Source organism: Apodemus sylvaticus, chromosome 22 (genome assembly GCF_947179515.1).
Source record: "Apodemus sylvaticus chromosome 22, mApoSyl1.1, whole genome shotgun sequence".
NCBI lineage: Eukaryota > Metazoa > Chordata > Mammalia > Rodentia > Muridae > Apodemus > Apodemus sylvaticus.
The window spans coordinates 14748767-14772270 of NC_067493.1; the positions used below are offsets into that span (position 1 = coordinate 14748767).

The 23504-nt window shown below is 44.2% G+C and overlaps 1 protein-coding gene across 2 annotated transcripts in view; it reads right to left on the reverse strand.

The window, feature by feature from the left end:
* Positions 1–23504, reverse strand: part of Fry (FRY microtubule binding protein) — a 393490-nt gene that overhangs the window by 99008 nt on the left and 270978 nt on the right. For both annotated transcript variants that reach the window (XM_052168890.1, XM_052168888.1), the window contains 10 exons: positions 18694–18865; positions 16686–16818; positions 15893–16000; positions 13225–13483; positions 9788–9970; positions 8183–8269; positions 5107–5366; positions 4116–4305; positions 3465–3589; positions 479–536 (listed from right to left, as the gene is read on the reverse strand). In XM_052168890.1, coding sequence (XP_052024850.1) covers positions 479–536; positions 3465–3589; positions 4116–4305; positions 5107–5366; positions 8183–8269; positions 9788–9970; positions 13225–13483; positions 15893–16000; positions 16686–16818; positions 18694–18865 — 1575 coding nt within the window. The remainder of the gene's footprint in view (positions 1–478; positions 537–3464; positions 3590–4115; positions 4306–5106; positions 5367–8182; positions 8270–9787; positions 9971–13224; positions 13484–15892; positions 16001–16685; positions 16819–18693; positions 18866–23504) is intronic.

Consider the following 23504-nt stretch of genomic DNA (forward strand, 5'->3'; position numbering starts at 1 on the left):
CTTTGAGCGCCCCTCCCCCTCCCCCTGGGGGCCTCTGGAAGAGCAGCCTCTGCTCTCAAAGAGCTGAGCTGTCTCCCCAACCCCAGATTTCTGCTGTTTCCTGTAACGTATTTATGGGAAGCTTCTTTTTTAATCTTATTACTTTTCAGTCTTGGTGCATTGTAAGTAAGTTCTGGTCTCCTTGATCATTGACTCCCAGCTTGTTAATAAAGCAAGCCGAAAACCAAAATTAGATCTTGACTTAGATCTTTTGCAAAAAGAAAAACACGTCTATGTGACTGCTTGAGTTGTTTTGCATTTGTGCATTTAGAAAATTCATTAAAACACAAATTATTTGGCTACTGAAAATCCCATGTCCTATACCAAGGCCCACTGCTGGGAACAGGTTGGGGTGTTTGCATTCAGGGGTAACGAAGCGTAAGATTCCCAGCACTGCCCAAGCAGGCCAGGCCCTCATGGTGGGCACTCCAAGCCTTACCTCTGGCCTTCTCTCTAGAGCCTCCTTCATTAATGGATGGAGTTCTTCAACCAATTCTCTACAGAGGGAAAAGGTTATATTCAAAATTTGTTGTTATTGATATAAAACTTGTCACCGACATATCCATTCCAGCCTAAATAACGTAATTATTTCACTTGGCAGCCAACGGAAACCTCTTGTGACATGTCTGTGGTGTCACTCCACACAGACAGTATCTGTCCTCACTCTGGTGCTGTGCATATGTATTGCACAGAACACCCTATCTGAACAACGAAACAGGATTTCCCAAGTGTTTACTAAATCCAGGGAGCTTCGGAACTTGCTTTTAGCAACTGAACATGATTGAGTCTCTGCTCTCAGAAAACCTTTCAGTCCAATCAGAAGGAAGGAAAGGATCAATAGTGAACCTTAGAGACATACTCAGGAGACCGACACATGATTTAAACCATGAAACCTGGGCTGGAGAGATGGCTCAGCGGTTAAGAGCACTGACTGCTCTTCCCAAGGTCCTGAGTTCAAATCCCAGCAACCACATGGTGGCTCACAACTGTAATGAGATCCGATGCCCTATCCTGGGGTGTCTGAAGACAGCGACAGTGTACTTACATATCATTAATAAATAAATCTTTAAAAAAAAATTAAAAGATGAAACCTGTGTTTCAGAGTAAAGTTTACACTTGTGTTATCTGATAGATGCAAATTATAGCAAGGGACCAAATATCAGTTTTCATTAAAACCTTTCCTGTGTAGTAAAAAATGTTTTGATAACATTAACACATATCTCACTACGTTTCTCAGCTTGCATTATGTATTGTGCTGGTTTGAATAGGTATGGCCCCCAAAGACTCATGGGTTTGAATGTTTGCCTCATAGGAAGCTGCACTAGTAGGAGGCGTGGCCTTGTTGGAGGAAGTGTGTCACCGCGGGGGCGGGCTTTGAAGTCTCAGATGCTCAAGCTAGGCCTACTGCAGCAGTCTCTTTGCTGTCTGCCTGTAGATCCAGATACAGAACTCTCAGCTTCTCCTCCAGTGCCACATCTGCCTGTGCGCCATCGTGCTTCCTGCCATGATGATGAACTAAAATAACCTCTGAAACTATGAGCCAGTCCTAATTCACTGTGTTCCTTTATAAGAGTGGCATGGTCAAGGTGTCTCTTCACAGCTATAGAAACACAAACTGAGACCTAGCTGTATTTTATATATGCACTATATGTATACATATATACTGTATATATTTAACATGTGTGTTATATCTATACACATATATGTATCACATGTGTATATGCATTATACACACACACACACACACACACACACACACACACACAAACACATGGATCTCACCTGCCCTCCAGGTCTCCAACTATCATTTATACTTGCTATAAATTATCTTCTTGGGGAAATCATTTCTGAATTGCTATGTTAAAACAGATGTGAGATCTAGCTCGCAGCTAGAAAAGTTTGGAGATTCCACAGTATACCTGTGGATAGTAAGTGTCACCCTCCAGGGAACCAGGAAGGCTTATGGGAATCCACTCTGAACTGAGAGAGAAAAACCTGAGGTTTTGTCTTGATTGCTCTAATAATTTATCAAAAAAGCCTCATTTAATAACATGTTAATAACACTAAAAATCATAATATAGCACAACACCAAAGGGTATTAAATTAATATAATGAAATAATAACACTAATAATATGTAAAATTAAAAATTATTCACAATATTAATAACCCTTTTCTATGTACCAATTATCTAGCAAATATTTTTTATGCGACTATGCACATTTAATATATCCTCTCAACCAATCTGTGGGGCAGATTCCATTTTGTCAAATTGATCTAAAAACTTGAAAGAAATCACTTGTACTTCTACGTGTATGTGTTTTATCTGCATGTACAGCTGCATACAACATACATGCAGTATCCATGGAGGCCAGAGAAGAGCAGTGGGAACCGAACCCAGGTCCTCTGCAAGGGCAGCCAGTGCTCTTCACCACTGAGTTACTGGTACAGCTGTTCATATTGATTTCTTAAGAGAGACGCTTCATTTCGGTTGTACTAACCCTGCGGCTACGCGACCTGAGGCTCGTGTTAGTGTTTTAGACTCCTGCTGTTGGTCAGCTGGATGGCACATCTACCTCCAGGAACACAGAGAGAGGGCGAGCTGTGCCCGGGGACTTGGAAAGAATGCTGAATTCAGGAACCGTGAGTTACCTTTTAAAAGCAGATCTAGCTGGGCGGTGGTGGCGCACGCCTGTAATCCCAGCACTCTGGGAGGCAGAGACAGGCGGATTTCTGAGTTCGAGGCCAGCCTGGTCTACAAGAGTGAGTTCCAGGACAGCCAGGGCTACACAGAGAAACCTTGTCTTGAAAAAACCAAATCCAAAAAAAACAAACAAAAAAAAAAAACAAAAAAAAAAAACAAAAAAAACAAAAAAAACCCCAAAAAACAAAAAACCAAACCAAACCAAACCAAACAAACAAAAAAAAAGCAGATCTAACTAATTAATAACTGGCTAAATGCTGGCTAATTGAGACTCTTGTAATGAGTACATGTAGTTCTTAGTTATTGTCAGAATGAGATGTTTAGGGACTTCCCCGACTCTTGTTTAATAAGTGTTACCTCCATCCTCCTCAGATATGTGACGATAAAATCATATAGAGGTACAAAGTGCTTCGCAGTCTGTTGTTGGGATGGCGGGGAACCACACACTACCCTTGCTTTGGTACCAGTCACCTTGCAAAGTCTGGCTAACAGGGAATGGATAGGGAATCATCTTACGTAAGCCAAAGCTTGCAATGCAGTAATATTTGAGGGTTAAAACTGAAGCTGTAAGGAAGGCTGTTTACCTGCACATCAAATAAAGGCATAATGAAAACGGCGCACAGCCCACCGGCACCCCCGGCACCCGTTAAGCTTGAGTTAAGAGAAACAGCTATAACTGAGGCAACGTGTATGATTCTGAGGAATGTACTGTGACAGCCATACCTGAAGACAAGGGAATTTGTCCTTCCAAATCCTAAAACAAGGGACTCTGTGATTTCGATGCTTTCCAGTCTCATCAAAGGCACCAATTGCTTCAGCAGGACGCCCACCGATGGCGTGCCAATGGCCTGGAACGAGGTGACTCCAAGTGACAAAGAGGTAACACTAACTAAACAACAACAGTTTCAGGTGACTGAGTCATACCCCAAGGCGCTGCTATCACTTCAGGAAAAAATAAAATTCAAAAACCCATATATTTAATGCAAGGGATACAAATCCTAAAGAAAACTCTGCCCTTTTCTTTTTTAAACTATTTAAGGCAGCAAAATTATCATTGGATAAAGCTGTGGTTTTGAGGTATTCAACTGGTGAAGAGGGAGGCGGGACACAGAGGGGACAAGCCCAGCCTCGAGGCAGCGACGCACGATGATGCCTCCCCATCTCCCAGTCTTCTATTCCACACTTGGGGGGGGGAGGGGGAAAATTATTCCCAGAAGATGCTCAAGGGAATCTGGAAATGTGGCGGGTGACAAGTCAGATTCCGTGATACTCCAGACGGCAGGCACAAGTGATTTGCGCTGGGAACAAATGCTACAGGAACAAGATTTTAAAAATGACCTCACAGAATAATTCCCCCGAAGCTTGTCATGTCACCTTGTTATCGTAGCTCACTGTACCGTCGGGAGTCGTTGCCATCATCTCTGGAGTGGATGCTCGTAAGTGTCCTGGGCTCATAATACTGGGTTTGGCAACCCCGAAACAGAGAATGAGGTAATTTCTCCACAAGGTAACGTAGTTGTCTCCGCTGCCTGCCGTGCTGGTTTTCTTGGCATTTACTGGGCTGCTATAGATGTGGAGGCAAACAAAGGTAAAACTGAATTCCCGATTTTATGGTTTGATTTTTATTTTAAACTCTGTCTCCGTCGCTCTGTCTTTCTGCCTCTGTCTCTCTGTCTCTCTGTCTCTCTCTCTCTGTGTGTGTGTGTGTGTACACTGAAGTGCAGGTGCCTATGGTGACCACAAGAGGGCAGCAGATCACCATGGTGCTGGAGTTACAGGCAGTTGTGAGCCATTCAACCCAGGTAGCCTGGATGCTGGGAGCTGAACTTGGGTCCTCTGTGAGAGCAGTGTATACAGCTGTCTCTCCAATTCTTGATTTTGAATATGAGTTTTAGGGGTTCTGTTCAAGATAGGATCTCACTATACAGGCCTTGATCTTGTGCATACAGCCGGGCTGGCCTTGATCTTGTGCTGATCCTTCTATATCAGCCTCTTGAGTGTTAGAATTGTAGGCACAGATTACTATGCCAGGCTGTAAATTTCACTTGTTAAATGAAGATCATTAGGAGGGCTCAAGCAATTAGGCAGCTGTCCATCAAGGATACAAGGATAAACAGAGGAATTTTAAAGGTCTTTGTATTAAGAGTCAGAGCTTTCTATAGTGGTATAGTCATATTGATTATTAAAGCAAAAGAAAAAAATCAACTTTCGTTTAGACAGAATATTTTTTATCTCTACTATATTTAAGAATGCTGTAGCAGTAAAGTTTTAAAAATTATGGAAGATTATGATAGTCTAGCTTCTTACGTAGAATAAAAATGTAAGAGAACCAATCTTAAGCATTGGAAACACACGGGCACCTTACTTTGGGTCTACAAGTGGCATCACGGACTGCAGCCTGGTGAAGGCGTAAGGCCAGGCATAGCTGAGGGCCGTGGGGCAATGCTTCGGCAAGTTTTCCTGCCGGAGGAAGCTAAAGAGGCAGAGGACCCAGGGGTCTTTGACAGACTGCGCGAAGATCCAGACGTGGGAGGGGCTCTTCACGTCGTAATGGCTGTTGACCAGGACGGCGTTCCACTCCACCAACCACTGGAGATCCACATTGTGGGTCGGAGGTAGTGTTGCCTGAGGGCAAGATGCAGGCGGTCAAAGAGAAACAGGCTTGGCCGACCTTACCAGGGCTCAACCCGCCACCCCCGTTCCCACAGTGCCTTTCGGACCTCCGAAGCCACGGACCAGATTTGGATCTGGGACACCGTGGATCACATGCAATACCTGTCCAAGTCAGCCGCACCCCTTCGCCAGCCATAAGCAGCAGTAAATGCGAAGGTCGACGATTATCACCATTTTTGATGTTGTTTTCGAGACAAGGCGTCATAACGTAGCTCTTGCAGGCCTATAACATGCTATGCAGACCAGGCTGGCCTTGAGCTCAGAAAGATCCACCTGCCTCTGCCTCCCAAGTGTGGGAGATTAAAAGTGTGAACCACCGTGCCTAGCTATAATCGTATTTTTTAAGTCTTAATGTCAGAGGATGTTCACCAAAACATTTATGTGACAACACACGATATTAGGCAATTCAAGCACGACACAGATTTATGCTTTTCTAAAATTTGTTTTTATTTTATGGAGATGTACCATGCGTGTGTACCACATGTGTGCCTGGCATCTGTGGAAGCCAGAAGAGGGCAGTGAATCTCCAGGAACTTGAGCTACCGTGGGTTATGAGCCACCATGTTGGTGCGGAGAATCAAAGCTCTGAACTTCTGGAAGAATAGTAAGTGCTCTTCATGTAGAACAATCTGGAAATCCTGAAGGACGAGTCACGTGTGCGTCCGTCCATACATGTGCCTTTGTGGTTCCTGTGACTTGTTTGTGTGATGTGAACATGGCGTCTCCTAGCTTTCCTCACACGGAAACACCTTGCCTGAGCTTTAGAAACACCTGAACTCTTTCTCTCTTATGAATGGGCATTTGTACTGATGATTTTTAAGAAGAGATACCTAATCTGTCCCCATGACTACCAAAGCCAATGTATTTCAAAACTTCTTTAATAATATATATGTATGAACTGATAAATTCTCATCTTATTCTAAGTATACACATCGATATTTAGGCAATATCAATCTTCAAACAGCACATCTATTGTTCCAAAGCAGAGGGAGGTGGGGGACACTTGCCATTTATTTATTTATTTATTTATTTATTTATTTATTTATTTAATTTATATTTTTTGAGGCAGGGTTTCTCTGTGTAGCCCTGGCTATCCTAGAACTCACTCTGTAGACCAGGCTGGCCTTAGATTCAGAGATTCTTCTGCCTCTGTCTCCTCAGTGCTGAGATTAAAGGCATGCACCACCACTGTTAGATATTAGTTAGGCATTTGTAAAGTGATATGTTTAAACCGCTAGGGTGATGATCTTCCCTAGGTAAATGTTACAGATCTGGCAAATGTTCATAAGTCCCTGGGCTGGTAGGACACCGGTGGAACTGGACTTTCAGAGCCAGAGAGATGAGATCCTATCACGTGGTCTGCCTGAACCTGCGTTCTGGGGAAATCACCGACTCTAAAGACAGACGTCTCCGACATTTATGACTAAGCAACTGTAACTGATCTTGCTTGATACTTTTTTTTTGTCCACAGGAAAGGCAGATACGCGTGGGTAAGTATTAGAGCGGCCACTCCACCTCATGTACAGATAACTGTAATGGAAGAAAACGCATGCTTCCTTATTCTGACTGTGCCCGGCCTATGGTCTTAGTGATTGTCAGGATTATGACTGCCAAATTAGCATTTTGTGTTCCCTGTTGTGAAAGTCAACGGGAAAGCTTACAGAGTCCTTCTGGCAGTGCCGTCACCTGCATATGCGACAGGCATCTGTGCTGGGCCCCAGCTAAGTGTGTTCTTCAGTCCTTCCGCCCCCAGATCTCCCTGACTGCTGGTGCAGCGGAAATGGATCCAAGTCTGCTCACTGTGCTTTTCTGTTTTAAAAGATAGATAACTAAGCCAGGCGGTGGTGGTGCACGCCTTTAAGCCCAGCGCTTGTGAGGCAGAGGCCGGTGGATCTCTGCACGATTGTGCAGCTGTAGGCTTACATGTAGCTGGTACTACGGGTAAAAATCTGCCACATTCTAAATACTTGCCATCTTAGGTTGTAGATTTTTTTTTCCCCGTTTGTTTGTTTTTTTGAGACAAGGTCTCACTATATAGACCAGGGCCTAGAACTCATAGAGATTCACCTGCCTCTGCTTCCCCAGTGCTGTGGTTAAAGGCATTTGCACCACACACCACAGGCCCAAGTTGCCATACCCGGCTCTAGTTTTAGGTTTCTTAAGAGTCACCAGTGCCTTTGATCCCAGTACTCAGGAGGCAGAGGCAGGCAGATTTCTGAGTTTGAGGCTAGTCTGGTCTACAGAGTGAGTTCAAGGACAGCCAAGGCTACACAGAGAAACTCATCTTGAAAAACAAAGTATTGTTATACCCTGAGCTAATCCCCAGATTCATGCTTTTGAGTTTTTATAACTGTGAGGGTCAAAGGTAATAAAAATAAAACCATCTTGGAAACTATAAAGTAATACGTAAGTAGAGCTTACGTACTGAGATTGCTGTGATACAATATATTAAGTATATAATTAAACAAAGATTACATATTAAAAGCAACAATTAAGGCTAGTTAATTTTCCTTAAAAATCCAGAGTGATTTTTTTGAAATTGAATTTTTAAAAATATTATCTGTATTTCTAAAGTTCAAATTTTGTATGGATTTTTTTTTCAAGACATGTCCTGTGCTATTACTTGAAAAGCTAATCCTGTTTTCCTAGGTATCTGTGCCTCAGGTTACCAGTCTGCCAGGAGAGCCTTGAGCTCACACACAGTTTTTCCTTGGCTCTGTTTTAAGAGATAGACATCAGATAGCGTTTGGGAGCACACATTTGCTTACCGAATCCGAAACTGCCACATGAATAAAACTTTCAAGAATGGAAGAACTTAGTTGATCCAGGACATCAATCATCGGCCTGTCGTCGTCCTGTGCAAAGGAGGAGCCAGTTACACCGATGGGAAAATGCGTCCTTCCCACCCTCCCCGCAGCCTTCATCCCAGGACAGAGCAGAGCAGCCTGCCAGACAGCGATAAGGTTTTCTCACAGAGACAGGAAAGAGAAGGCAGGGGCTGAGGAGAGACAGCCTTTCGATTTCCAGTGCAAGATAATTAAAGCTCCGGTTCCAAACACTTGCACTCAAGAACGGAAACACCAGCACTGTACGTTAGTCAGAGACGCTCACGCTCCGCGGCAAGCACAGGGCAGGAGCCCTGCAGGAGCACACCTCGCATGCGGGGACACTAAAATGATCTTATTTGAGGTCACTGGCCTGTGGTTGAATTTTAGTCCCAAAGAAAACACACCGTAGACAAGCCCCACACCCGGCCCTTTCCATGCGTGTCACAGCCCTGCCTCTTATCTGGAGAGGACACATTCCCCCCCATCCCCCCCAACCCCACCATCATTGAAATTAAGGTGTTTGGCTTGGCGCTGTGATGTTTTAAATTAGTATTTCTGGTTTATTCTCTGCATGTAGCAGCTTAGTTAGATGCACGTTGAGCACTAAGCAGAATGACCCATAGTCATAAAATCCTTGGTCAAGTAGGGTCATTTAGGAAATTAGAAGAGGTCTCTTCTGTCACTGTCAGAATGTACGATTTGCCTCTAGTAGACTACGGATGCCATTGTGCCCATAAATCTCAACACTATGGTCACATAATGACAATTAATGACAATACCCGCTGATAGTCTAGTGTGGCTGGGGAAGTCCCACAAGGCCCCACCCCTAGTGGAGGGCTGCAGGCAGGTAATGGCTGTAGAGAAAGATAATAGGTTTTCGCCATGCACAAGCCTCCAACAGGCATGTGTGTGTGTGTGTGTGTGTGTGTGTGTGTCTGTGTCTGTGTTTAAAAAGAAGAGATAATGAAATTTGGGGGTGTATGGAGTTGGAGCAAAGAGAGTATTGTGTGGAAATATAGTATAAAATTTGCAAATAAAGTTAAAAAAAAAAAAAAGAAGCAGAAAGGTCCCAGGTTCAGTTCCCAGCACCCACGAGGCAGCTCACAAAACTGCCTGCAAAGCCAGTGCCAGCAGATTTGACAATTCACAAGGACCCTGCACACACATGGTACACATACTTGGATGGAAAAATACTCAGACATATAAAATAACAATAAACACAATCTTAAAAGGCAGTTTACATAAGATTTTAAAATGAATTCTGTTATAGCCTGGGAATGCATGTCTTTACTCCCAGAATTTAGGAAGCTGAGTCAGACAGAACTCTGCGAGTTCAAGGCCTACTGGGTCTACAGGGCTCCAGACCCTCCCTGTCTTCAAACCAAAATAAAGCAAACCAAAATAAACAAATGAAACAATAGCTACTACCGGATTAAAATCCCATCCATGTATCAACATCCTTGCCCTACACATATTAGGTACACCCAATAGTAATGTGTTATTTCTAATCTTCAATCCAGAGCTGTCGGAAGCAACACCGCATACCTCGGGCTGACCCAGGGCGAGGAAGAGAGCGCGGATCTCCTTGAGGACCATCACGGAGAGCTTGCGCGTGGCCACCTGGGAGCTGCAGAGCAAGACAAGAGCGAAGCCCTCCACAGCGTGGAGGGCGCTGCAGTGCGGGCCGCGCTCCGATGGCGGCCGGTGGCTGGAGCCGTTGGGAATGAGCTGTCGAGCAAGAACATTCCAGGGTCAGCAAAATGACAAGGGAGGAGGAAATACAGTTTTCTGCACATTTGGCTTCGGGAAATTAAAATAAACCGAAACAGCTTAGAGACGGAGTGCGTGAATCGATTATTATTCGAGAGCTATATGAATTCCCTCTTTGCCTTTGAGATAATGCCAGCCTTCTGTTACCTCTGATGGGAAATGACTGTTCAAGGGCTGTTCATAGTGAGGAGATGAATCCTGCCTCTCTGTCCACACCATTTGGGATTATGCTGTGATCAAAGTGGTCTTATCTATCTATCTATCTATCTATCTATCTATCTATCTATCTATCTATGTATTAAAGATTTATTCATTTATTACATGTCAGTACACTTTAGCTATCTTCAGACACTCCAGAAGAGGTAGTCAGATCTCATTCCGGATGGTTGTGAGCCACCATGTGGGTGCTGGGATTTGAACTCAGGACCTTCAGAAGAGCAGTCAGTGCTCCTAATCGCTAAGCCATCTCTCCAACCGCATCTAATTTATTTTCACTCAAGTTTCTACAGACAAAAGACATTATCAGGTTGGATTTTCAAAACCTTTACTTTCTATCGATACTAGTGCCTGTATATATGTCTATATGAAAAGTACATACACACACATATATATCTGGTGGTACTGGTATATGTGTGCGTGTGTGTGTGTGTGTTTGGTTTCAGACTCTGGGACAAGGATCTGAGGTACATATTTTATATAATCAAAGCAGACCTGGCCTCCAGGTTCTCCCAGCATCCTTGAGTCCTTACCTGCCACACCCTACACCCAACTCTGAACTTTCCAACCCAGGGGCTGGGCTGCCCTTCCCTCCATATGTAATTCAGACATTTTGGTTTTCCCCTTTCTTCCCCCCTCCTTTTTCTGTGCATGCGACCTTTCTCTCTTTCTCTTCCTTCCCGCCCCTCATGGCGACTTCCCTGGCTGTGGTGCTTGGAGTCAGTGGACTCACCTGACAGTAGCTTCCTAATAAACTTGCATTTTAGTATAATCGAATCTGGCTTGAATTGGATCATTCCACTGGCAGAGAAATAACCTATCAATGTGTGCCGAGAATATTGAACCTAGGGCTTCCCAGATGTTAGGTGAGTTCTTTACCTCCAGTGCCAGCTCAAGCCCAAAGCTGGAGTTTTTCCGAGAGAATTTAGGCTTTTTTATTTTTAATTATTTGTATTTTTCTAAAACAACTTTAAAAAGGTTTCTATTAGGTTTGTTTTGTTTTGTTTTTTGGATTTGGGTTTTTCAAGACAGGGTTTCTCTGTGTAGCACTGGCTGTCCTGGAACTCACTCTGTAGACCAGGCTGGCCTCGAACTCAGAAATCCGCCTGCCTCTGCCTCCCAGAGTGCTGGGATTACAGGCGTGCGCCCCCACCGCCCGGCTTTCTATTAGTTTTTAGTGACACACTTGTACCTGTCTCTGGGTGTGTGCGCGTGAGTGCAGAGAGAGGCCAGAAGAGGGCGTCAGTGCCCGTGGAGCTAGAATTACAGGCACTAGTGAGCTACCAGATCTGACAGGGAACCTAACATGGTCCTCTGGGAGAACAGCTCGCACACTCAACTGCTGAGCTACCCCCCCCCCCCATTTATTTGTATTTGGGGGGCGGGGTCTCAGTATGCAGCTCAGACTAACCTAGAATTCATGATCTTCCTCCCTCCCCTGCCTCCAAGTGTTGGGATTGTAGGGATAAGCCAACATACTAACTTACATTTTCATACGTAGAATGTATTCTAAGTTTTGCATGTTTACATGAGGGGCTCTGGAAGTTTCCAGACCATAATCACAGGACCCTCAAGCAAAGGCAACTGAGAGGCTAGGGCAGGTGCCACCTCCATTTCCTTCTTCAAAGCATTTGGGCTTCCTTTCTTCAATCGGCTGGTCTTTTGGGAACCTGAACGCCACTCTCAATTTTCACTGGGGGCTGCTACGCTGCCCGGAGTCTCTGCAGGTCTCCAAGTCACTGCCGATACTGTCCCTCCAGAATCAGAGATCCGCATGACCGATGCCAGCTCACTGTGTGCCTCTGAGACCGTGGTCCCCCTCAATGCGCGCTCCAGACTGTTAGCAATCATTTTTACCACTCACTAGTGACGAAGAAACCTGAAGTGCACTTTCCTCTGTGCGGACCCAGGGGGAAGCATTAAATGTTAACTCAGACCCTGCCCCCCTGCAACCCCCCCCACCCCCGGTGGACAGCTGACTGCTGGATCTCCCTGTCTGTCTCGGTGCCACGATATCTACTCCTTACACGGCCTTGCTGGAGTTAACAAGTCCCATCTTATGGCATGCCATGTCGTATCCTGTGTTTCTTGGTCATGATGCGGCTGGTGGAGGAGCTAAGGGCCACCAGCATCTCAGGTAGGCTGGAGGCATTGGGAAGGAAGAACTCTAAAGGTTCCCTAGGCTGCCTTGGTGTATGTGTATGCGTATTTGTGTATGTGTGTACATGTGTATATATATGTGAGTGTTTGTATTTGTGTGTTTGTGTGTGTATGTATGTGTGTATATATGTGTGTATGTGTGTATATGTTTGCATGTATATATGTGTGTTTGTATGTATAGGTATGTATGTGTGTATATACGTGTATGTGTGTGTATTTGAGTGTGTGCATGTATTTGTGTGTTTGTATGTATGTGTTTGTGTGTGTATATTTGTGTGTATATGTGTATATATGTTTGTGTGTATGTGTGTATATATGTATATGTGTGTTTGTGTATGTGTGTGCGTATGTGTATATATGTATATGTGTGTTTGTGTATGTGTGTATAAGTGTTTGTGTGTATGTGTGTATACGTGCTTGCATGTATGTGTGTGTGTGTTTGTGTGCATGTGTATGTGTGTATATATGTGTATGTGTGTATAAGTGTTTGTATGTGTGTATATGTGCTTGTGTGTATGTGTGTGTATGTGTATATATGTATATCTGTGTTTGTGTATGTGTGTATATGTGCTTGTGTGTATGTGTGTGTATGTGTATATATGTATATCTGTGTTTGTGTATGTGTATATATGTATATCTGTGTTTGTGTATGTGTATATATGTATATCTGTGTTTGTGTATGTGTTTATATGTGCTTGCGTGTATGTGTGTGTGTTTGTGTACATATGTGTGTATGTGTGTATGTATGTGTATGTGTGTATATATTTGTGTGTATGTGTGTTTATGTGTATAGGTGTGTATGTGTGTGTATTACATAAAAAGGCGTGCCTACTCACCTCTGCGTTTCGGATCTTGCTGGTTTGCTCGTAGACTCTTCCCTGTGTCTGTATGACCAGTTTCCACTGGGTGAGCAACTGCAGAAGCAACTTCAGGGAGGAGTCCAGGAGGGTGTGGTGCATGTCATTTACTTCCCGGAGCAGGAAGTTCGTGAAGCCGAACAGGACATCTTCCCTCCAGTCGGAGAAGTCGACCAGCAATCCCTGAAGAGAGTTCTGTGCAATGTGGCGCAGTTCGTCGTCCATGTGAATAGAAAGCCTGGGAAAAGAAGGGGCACAAGATGGCTGACTTGACGACATTTTCTTCTAGGTGGAAGAAAGGATACGCCTTGCACGTGGAGAGCCCTTTTCTGTACCAGCAAGCCAAACCAGGCAGGCTCTAGCACTCAGACGGGAATGCAGAACTGCTGGGGGTTTGACCACATACCAAGACAATCTTCACAGCCTCCAGGAAGCCCACTGGGTTAGCTTTCTCAGACCCAGCCATTAGTAATCGGCTGAACAATACATTATCATCACAGACGTATAGTAGTGGAAGGAGGCTGGCCAGCTTCCTTCCTTCCCACTCCACTATCTGTCTGCAGTGTGTGTGTGTGTGCTGTATTTAGTTATAACCAGAAGTGCTGGGGTGGTGGGCCTGCAGCCGCTATGTGGAGACATGTCCTTGAAACCCCATACTGAGAGCTCAGACAGGAAGAGGAGGAGCCTGAACCAACACTGGCCTTACTTTTCTAATTAAGAAGAACCCAAGTTTTCTGGTAAAATGCACTATGAGATAACTGTGAAGTGTGTAGTTCCCTCTTTGGGCCAGGCTGTAGATATTGTATCGAGTCAGCTTACCACCATCTTGACTGGATTTTGGGGTACTGGGTGATGCACCTCCCGTTGACAACTCAATCCCACATTTCTTGTGTGTGGCTCACTACACCTTTATGTCCTGACCCTTGGGGGCGGGGCATCTGATGAGGATCATTTTCTCAGGACCCAGAGGACCCTGGGTACAGGCCACAGGCTCCTTGCCTCCCTCTGAGGTGCCCTCTGATTCCACTTTGAAGTTTATAAAAAAGCCTTTCTCATGAGCTTCCGATAAAGTCTGGAACTTTCAAGAATATTTATTTGTTCTTTTCCCTTCTCAAAAAACAGTGCCCTTGGCTTCAGGCTTTATAAGAATGTACACAATAATAAACAGGATGCTATAAATAGCTCAGACATTCCAACTATGTCTAACAATCCCCTCCCTGCGTGTCTGGCACCACAGTCTGCAGACTCCAGCATCCTCGGATTAGGCTGTCAAGGTGATTTCAGAGGTTAAGAGCCTTCTATGCAGACCTGCAACAAGGCAGCGTGTTTAGTAACTCTCCCAGAATGCACCACGTGATCTACAAAGCCTAGCATTTCAAGAGCTTCAGTGCAGGCAATCCCCGGCTAGACCTCTGAGGAAAGCCAATGGCCCTCCCACCCTACACTGATACCTGGCTCTTTCCCACAGACCTTCTTCTGACTAACCAGGGCGTAGACGACGCCACAGTGCTGTCTGCCCCTCTCGAAGGCCCTCAGAGACAGGTGGCACCCTTCCAAGATTACCAAATTTTTACCAAGGGAGGAAAGGTATGCTGGGGCCTAAAATAATTTGTCTAGATTACAAAAGCAGATACCAAGCTCAAACTTTCTAGAGAATTCTGTCCTCTTTTCCATTCTCCCATACTGCTTTGTGTCTCCCAGGCAGCAGCACCAGGAGGTCATGGTCACATCCTGATCTCTCCATGCCCTGTCACAAAGATACTGACTTCCAGTTGTCAGCCTGTCTCCTGTTGCCCACAGTACTTGGCAGGTGGCTCCCTGTGCCCCTTCTCCAAGAGTCTTTCCAAATGCACCTGTTATTCACTGGCATCCTAGGTCCACAGCTGACCCTCTACCTGCCCAACTCAAGGGTCACTCTGCATGGGTCATCTGTGCGGACCCATCCTGGGGTTGCTAGTAACCTCGTGGGCTTCTGTATTTATTTTGCAGGGGGTTTTGTTGTGTCATTTGTCTGTTTTCAAGACAGGGTACCTCTGTGTAGCCCTGGCATAATCATGCATGTGGTATTCACTCTGTGGGCCAGGCTGGCCTTGAACTCGCAGAGATCCGCCTGCCTCTGCTTCTTAAGTGCTTGGATTAAAGGTGAGCGCCACCACTGTCTGGTTCTTTTGTAACTATTGTAAACTGGATTTTTAAACCCCTTGAACATGGAAAAAAATAACAAAGATCTTAGTTACAGGCCAGGTCTATGATTCAGAAAGCTGAGGCAGGAAGATCATAATTTGAGATCAGCTGGGGACTTAGTGAGACCCTGGCTCAAAACAGAGTAAACAGAGGGTTGGCGATAAATCTCATCGGCAGAGAGCTTACCTACCTAGCACAGGTGGATTCCTTGGTTCAAGGCCCACAACTAAAAAAAAACAAAAAAAACAAAAAAAAACAAAAACAAACAAACAAAAAAGCAAAAACAAAAACCCCAAAACCTTCCGCCTGGACACACAGAAGACCTCGAACAATTCCTTATGAAATAAATCTCCATCAGCAGAAAAGTATCATTGTGCTCTGGGTTTTTTTTTTTTTTTCTGAACCGTGACTAAAGATTAACATCAATTTTGATCAAACATCATCTGAGACTGTTCCCACCTACCTGGCCAGCAAGTCGATAAGTTCGACTTTGGACAACCCGTCAGGCGGCAGCCGAGGTATCGCAGCCACACAGGTCCTGAAGAGATCAATCTTGGGCTTTCTTTCACCCCTAGAGTTTGGAGACAAAATTGAAGCAAGTCAAAAGATTATGAAAATCCATTTACATTTATGTGTTTTTATGTATTAGATCCATATGGGCCCCGGGCTTCGAAGTATAGCCTGGTGCTGGCCCAGCATTGTCAAATATTTATCACCGCAAGGCTTCAGTAGCGCCAATGAACTTTTAAAGTCCAGACGCAGGGCTGGAGAGTCGGCTCAGTTGTTTAGAGCAGTGGGCCTCTTACAGAGGACCCAGGTTTGATTCCCGGCACCCACACGGGCGCTCACAACCTTCGGTAACACCAGTTCCAGGGGATCTAATGCCCCCTTCTAATGTTTACAGGGACAATCATGCATGTGGCACACGCATATACATACAATTCAGACACAAAGTAAAACGACTAAATCAAATGGGGCATGCACGTCTGATCCCAGCATTCAGGAGGCAGAGGCAGAGGCAGGTGGATCTCTGTGAGTTCGAGGCTAGCCTGGTCTACAAAGCAAGTTCTTGAACAGCCAGGGTTCAGAGAGAAACCCTGTCTCAAAAAAACAAAACAAAACAACAACAACAAAGTGGAGATGGTTTTCAGTCAAATCTCATCAACACATCAGTTTAACCAGCCTTGGAAACTCCGAGCCAAGCAGGAGAATGTTGGCTTGGACCGGCGCTCGTCCCGCCCACTTGGCGCACTCACGTGATCATGTCTTCCGGCTCTTTGTTTAGCATCTGGACGTTGGTCAACATCATGCACCGCCCCACTTCTTTATCAAGGTGTCTTAAGATGTTGCCTACTGCCTTACGGACTTGAGAGTAATACAAGGACATTCCTGAAAAACATGTGTTAGCCGTATTTTCAACTAAATATGTCAAAGAATCATAACCTGGTCTACACTGGGTCTACAGTATTTCTCCTTCAAGAGGGTCCTCGGCGCCTGGGATTTTCCTTGAGCACAGAGCTGAGGGTCATTCCATCTCTGTCTGCTCGGCTCCTAGTGCACCGCCTCACACCTTGGAGATGTTCACCAAATAATCACTGTGACTTACTTAAGAGCTGTAATACTTCTGCAATGGTTTGATTGGTTTTTATTTTATGTATGTGAGTGTGTGAACAGATATAAGGTGCACCATGTATGCAATACCTTCAGCGGCCAGGAGAGGGCGCTGTGTCCTGTGGCTTATATTTACAGATAGTTGTGAGCTGCCATTGTAGGTGCTGGGAAACCATTCTGGGTCCTCTGCAAGAGCAATCAATGCTCTTATTGACCGAGGCAACTCTCCAGCTCCCTATTTCTAAAGTTCCAATGAGAAATACTTTTCATAAAAGTTAAGTAATTGATTTTGCTTTAGAAATGTTATGTTTCTGATTAACAAGAAAACCTACCAGCATTGGTAATTATATGATAAATGATATTTCTTATTTGGGGCTAAGAGCTTAACGGCTGTATATTGTTCTCTGAAATGCATGTGCAGAGTCTTAATAAAATAAACAACTGACTTCAGTTATAAACTTTAAAATGCTGGAAATGTATTGTTCCCATTGTATGTGACATAAGTATCCTTATAGTTAGAAGACAGCAACACACACACACATACACACACACCACACATATATACACTCACATACACTTACACACACTCACACATACATATACCCACACATACACATACATACTCACACATTCACACATACTTACACACACATTCTCACACTCACACACACTCTCACACATACACACTCATACTCACACTCTCACACTCACACATACTCACACATATACACACTCACACACACACTCATACACTTTCATACATTCACACACACTCACACACACATATACACTCTCACTCACACACATCCTCACACATTCACACAGATTCACACACTCACACATACCCACACTCATACACACACTCACACACACTCACACACACACTCATTCACTCACACAAAAATCAAATGGGAAGTGGTATGTATTATACTTTAGCAAAGTAGGTGCCAAGAGTCATTTCTTACATATGAAGTGTCTTGAACTCTTGAGCCTAAGGAGACCGATGTTAAAATGAAGGGTTCTGCATGTGTTTCTCTCATATCTTTGGAATTTAGGGACTGTTTATAATAGTTTCTAAATTTGAGTACTTAAAAGGGAACAAACAAACATTAAAAAAAAAAATCACCTCTTTGGACTCAGGAAGATATATCAAAGAGAGAAAAATTGTCCTGCAGTGTTTGTAGGACTTGGCATGCTTACAAAAGAAGGGAAGGAATTTTCTTTGAAATATGAATTAATGAAAAAAATTATAAATAAGATTAGTTGCCAAGACATACAGATATTGTGGCAACTTACTGTACAATGTAGATAATCAATAACCAATATTAGATGTTTACCTGGACCCAGATGAAGGCCAACATCTAAATGGCAAAATATTTGTCTGGATGACCTAAAGCGTTTGAAGGACTCCAAGACTGGAACCCACTGGGAATCAGTCAACAACCGTGCGAGAAAGTATCTCAGCAGATATTTATTAAGTCTCTCTTCTCTCTCTCTCTCTCTGTCTCTCTCTCTCTGTCTCTCTCTTTCTCTCTCTCTCCCTGTCTCTCTCTCTCCCTCGTTCCCTCCCTCCCTCTCTCTCCTTTCCTTCGTTCTGAATGCAGCTCACTTACAGTAAGGACCTGCTAAAGACTTTCAGGGGTTCTTACCCACCTATCATTTTGGCTTCCTCTTCAGTTAGCGTCTTACTCAGATAGGTTTTCTTTACCCTCAGGGTGTTTCCTGAGGGAAGCACAGCCCCTGTCACCGGCATGGGTGGCTCACCATCCTTTTGTTGTAAGCTATCGGCAATCACCAGGAATGCCCGCAACCCGATGTTCATTCTCTGGAAGAGATGCAAGGAAAGGCCCAGTCATCCAGAAGAATCCGCCAGGGTTTATCTTATCTCCAGGATAAACAGGCAGGAAGATGCTTGCCAAACTTGGAGGGCACGTTTGAAATGGGCACACATCTGCTAAATGGATGCATGCGCGCGCGCGCATGTGTATGTGTGTATTTGTGTGTGTGTATGTGTGTGTGTACCAAAGAGATCGGTAGTCACCCTGTGAGCAGCTGTGACGAAGGTAAACTGAGTTACACAACAGACTCAAATGCTTTGTAAAAAGAGACACCTCAGGTTTTAATTCAAAGACTGGGTGAAGCTACCAAGTTCCAAACATGAGCCATAAATGAAGTATCTATTACTTATTTGAGATAAATAAATCACTGTGTAGCTCTGGCTGGCTTGAAATTCATCAGGCAGGTCAGGTTGGTCTCAACTCCCAAACATTAGGTGGAGCTCAGGAAGTTTTATGGAAGTGTTGGGGGAAGGACCTGAAGAGGACAGGGACTCCACAGGAAGACCAACAGAGTCAGCTAACCTGGACCTTTGGGGGCTCCCAGAAACAGAACCAACAACCAAAGAGTGAGCATGGGTTAGACCCAGCTCCCCCCTCCGCCCCTCACTGCACATCTGTAGCAGATGTGCAGCTTGTTTTTCATGCAGGTCCCCCAACCACTGGAGCAGGAGCTGTCCCTGACTCTGCTGCCTGCCTGTGGAACCCAGTCCCCTAACCGGGCTGCCTTGTCAGGCCTCAGTGGGAGAGGTGTGTCTAGTCCTGCAATGATCTCAGGTGCTGGGGGGAGGGGGGCATACCCACAGTGGGGCTCCCCTTTTCAGAGGAGAAGAGGAGGGGGAGGGGGAAGGATCTGCATGGGGGCTTCTGGGAGGAGAGGGGGGATGATATTGGGATGTAAAGTAAATAAACAAATACGTTCTTTGTGCCTCAGGATGGAGAGATGGCTCAGCGGGTAAGAGCACTGACTGCTCTTCAGAAGGTCCCGAGTTCAAATCCCAGCAATCACATGGTGGCTCACAACCATCTATAATGAGATCTGATGCTCTCTTCTGGAGTGTCTGAAGACACCTACAGTGTACTTACATATAATAATAAATAAACCTGGGGCTGAAGAAATGGCTCAGTGGTTAAGAGCAGTGACTGCTCTTCCGAAGGTCCTGAGTTCAAATCCCAGCAACCACATGGTGGCTCACAGCCATCTGTAATGAGATCTGATGCTATCTTCTGGGGTATCTGAAGACAACTATTACATATAATAAATAAATAAATAAATCTTTTTAAAAAAGACTAATTATCTAACTAGACATTCATTATCTACCACTAACTTCACAGGTTCTTTGAGAGTTTAAAAAAAAAATAAACCTTTAAAAAAAAAAGGCGTGCCTCACCACGCCCAGCCAACATCCATTATCATCTTTGATTATAAAGGCTAGGAAGTTTGAGAATAAATTTTAAAAGCTGAATGTTATCAAACCATGAAAACACATGGGCACGGGAGGAGACATGCCACTCCTAAGGGCATCAGCTAGAAACGAAGACCGAGCTAGGCACTTGCTCTCTGAATTACAGCCTCAGGGGAACTGCGTGAAGGTCTTGGTCTCTGGACCCCACTCCAGCACCCCACTCTCCTTTTTACCTTCCACTTCCCGGGGACAATGCCACTGAGCCCCTTTTCCTAGGCCCTGACCGCCCCGTCTCTTCTTTCCCAAGAGGCTATTGTTTCTGTTCACTTTAAAACATGTTGTTTATTTCCTAATTGTTGATTATAAGGATATATTCTTTATGTATTCTGCAGGGAAGTCCTTTGTTGGGGGTTATCAAAAATATTTTCTTGCATGCTATGACTCTCTTTTAAATATCTTAGCAACATATAAACTTTACAACATATATTCGATCTAGTAACCTTCTGTGATTTGATTTTGTGTTCTAGAAAGTTTTGCCGACTCACGGGTCATAAAGGCTTTTTTAGGCCATTTGTTTTCTGGAAGACAGTGTCAGGTTTATATTTAGGTTGCATGATCCTGTTCGAGCTTGTCTTTGCTTACAGTAAAGAGCATGACCTGGAATTCATGATTTTGCAAGGTGGGCATTCAACTGCTCAGCACTACCGAGAGCAAAGGTCTCTATGTGCTGAATAAATTCCCACTGTTGAAATCAACGAAGCGTCCACGTGTGGGTCTCTCCCTTGAGTCTCCACGCTCAGGGACCCTCTCTATGTTCACCCCCCACCTCTCTACTGATTCGGTGATCACATGATTTTATAGTCCAACTTCATTCTTCTATGTCTAAGCCATGTTGGTTATTTTACTACTTTGATGTTCCATATAAAACTGTAAGGCCAGCTCATCAGATTTTTAGTTTAAAAGAAGCTAAAGAGATTCCTTCTGATTATTATTAAGATCATAACATATGGACCGGAGAGATGGCTCAGTGGTTAAGAGCACTGACTGCTCTTCCAGAGGTCCTGAGTTCAATTCCCAGCAACCTCGTGGTGGCTCACAACCATCTGTAATGGGATCTGATGCCCTCTTCTGGACTTCAGGTGTCTATGAAGATAGGGCACTCATATACATTAAATAAATACATAAATCTTTTTTAAAAAGATGATAACATATTTAAGTTTGTTTGGGGACAATAGAACTCAACAATAGCAAATCTTTTGAGTACTTATGTCTACTTATTTGGGTCTTTGTCTTCTTTTGAAATTTTTTAATATTTGCAATAAAAAAGTAATATGTATATTTTGTTTTATTGCTAGGTATTTTGCTTTTTATCAACACTGTAAATTGTTTAATTTGATTATTCATTATTAGATTATACAAATATATTACTTATTTTGTATCTTGCAAACTTCCTAAAGTCATGCGTCAGTTCTAAGTCAATTGGTATTTTCTTTTCTTTTCTTTTTTTTAAATAGTGATGTCTCTTTGTGGTAATGTCGTTTTCCTCGTTACAGGGTCCCACGTTGCTGAGGATAGCCGTGAACTCCTATATAATCAAGGATGACCATGGACTCCTGATCTTCCTGCCTCTGCCTCTCAAATGCTGGGAAATTGTAAGTGTGTCCCACCAAGCACAGCTTTTTTTGCAGTTTTCTACAATATTTGTCCATGGATAAAAATAGCTTTAAGTTTTCATTTCCAATCTATCAGCACGAACTGTTTTTTCTTTCTTGCCTCCAGCATTGAGTAGGACCTCTAATTCCATGTTCTTTTAGATCAGGGCAAAAGAGAGAGAAACTGATGGCCTAGAAGTTCATCTCACATATATGTTATATCTCATGATGATGGACATGTATACAGTACATATTCCAGGCCCGAACCCAGTAAGACAATTATCAAGAAACTACCCCAACTGTTGAGTTTATGCTCAACACACTTGGTATTAAGATAAGCTGTAGGTCTCTGAGACTTGTTACACAAGCTATTCCAAAGTACTCTTTAAGAACCATTATAGAGCCAGGGATGGTGGGGTTAGCCTATAGTTTCTGCACTTCAGAGGCTGGGACAGGTCATGCTCAGCAAATTTGAGACCAGTGTGAGACCCTAAGGAGTCACACAATCAGCAGATAAGCAAGCCCCACAGGCCAGTCTCTAAGAAACTGAACCCAGCCAGCGGCGGTTTTCATCGCTGTTTGTAAACACTAACATCTGCTTATTGACCGCTGAACACCTGTGTCTAAATGGGATTGGTATAGGGAATCAAGAAACCCAAAGTTAAACCCCAAGGTTGTGTGTGTGTGTGTGTGTATGAGCTGGTCATCTCAAAGACCCCAGAGCCTCAGTCCCATGGAGGAATGCAAAGACCCCCCTCCTGGTGTGAGGAATCCCCCAGAGGGATTCCTCATTGGGCCGAGTGTACTGACAGTGTGCACAGAACATGTCTACTATAGTTTTCTCCCCACTGGGTGTTTATGGCTCCCCTACAGAGGCTGCTCCTACTGAGAGCTAAACCTCTCCCCTTGACCCTGCTACCTCCTTGTTTATGTGTAAGTAATAATCTTTGTCCAGCTGTATGCTATAACCCTGCCTCACCGTTCAACTCTGCAATAAACATGCTGAGATTCCAGAATGCTGTGGCTTCTTTAGTTAAGAGCCCAGACCATCCAGATCCCAGCTTTCTGTCCTAGATTCCTCTGGGTCTGTCTTTTCTTCATTATTGCTCTGCCCCGGTCAGACCTTTCCCCGGAGCCAGGCTGAATGTGTGGAATCTGATGGCTTATATCTGTCAGCTACTAATAGGCAAGTGCTTCTTTTTCCCTACTAGAGGAAGGGAGCTGGCGAGCTGTTTCAGTGGGTGAAGACACTGCCAACCCTGGCAATTTAAGTTTGAGCTTCGTGACCCACGTGGTACAAGGAGAGAACTGATTCCCCCAGTTGTCCTTTGACCTCCACTTGTGCACCATGACACAAGGATGTGCTCATGAATAAATCACAAGGGGTGACATTAATAAAGATAGAGAGATGTGAAAGACTCGAATCTTTTCTCCTACCCGGATTCTCCCTTTAAACCAGAGTTTCGAATGCTCTTCAGAGATGGGTCGGTCAACAAGCCATTGACTGGGCGAAGAGTTCACAGACAGACCCAAGGATAAATGTTACAGGCGGTGGTGACCGTGAGTGCTTT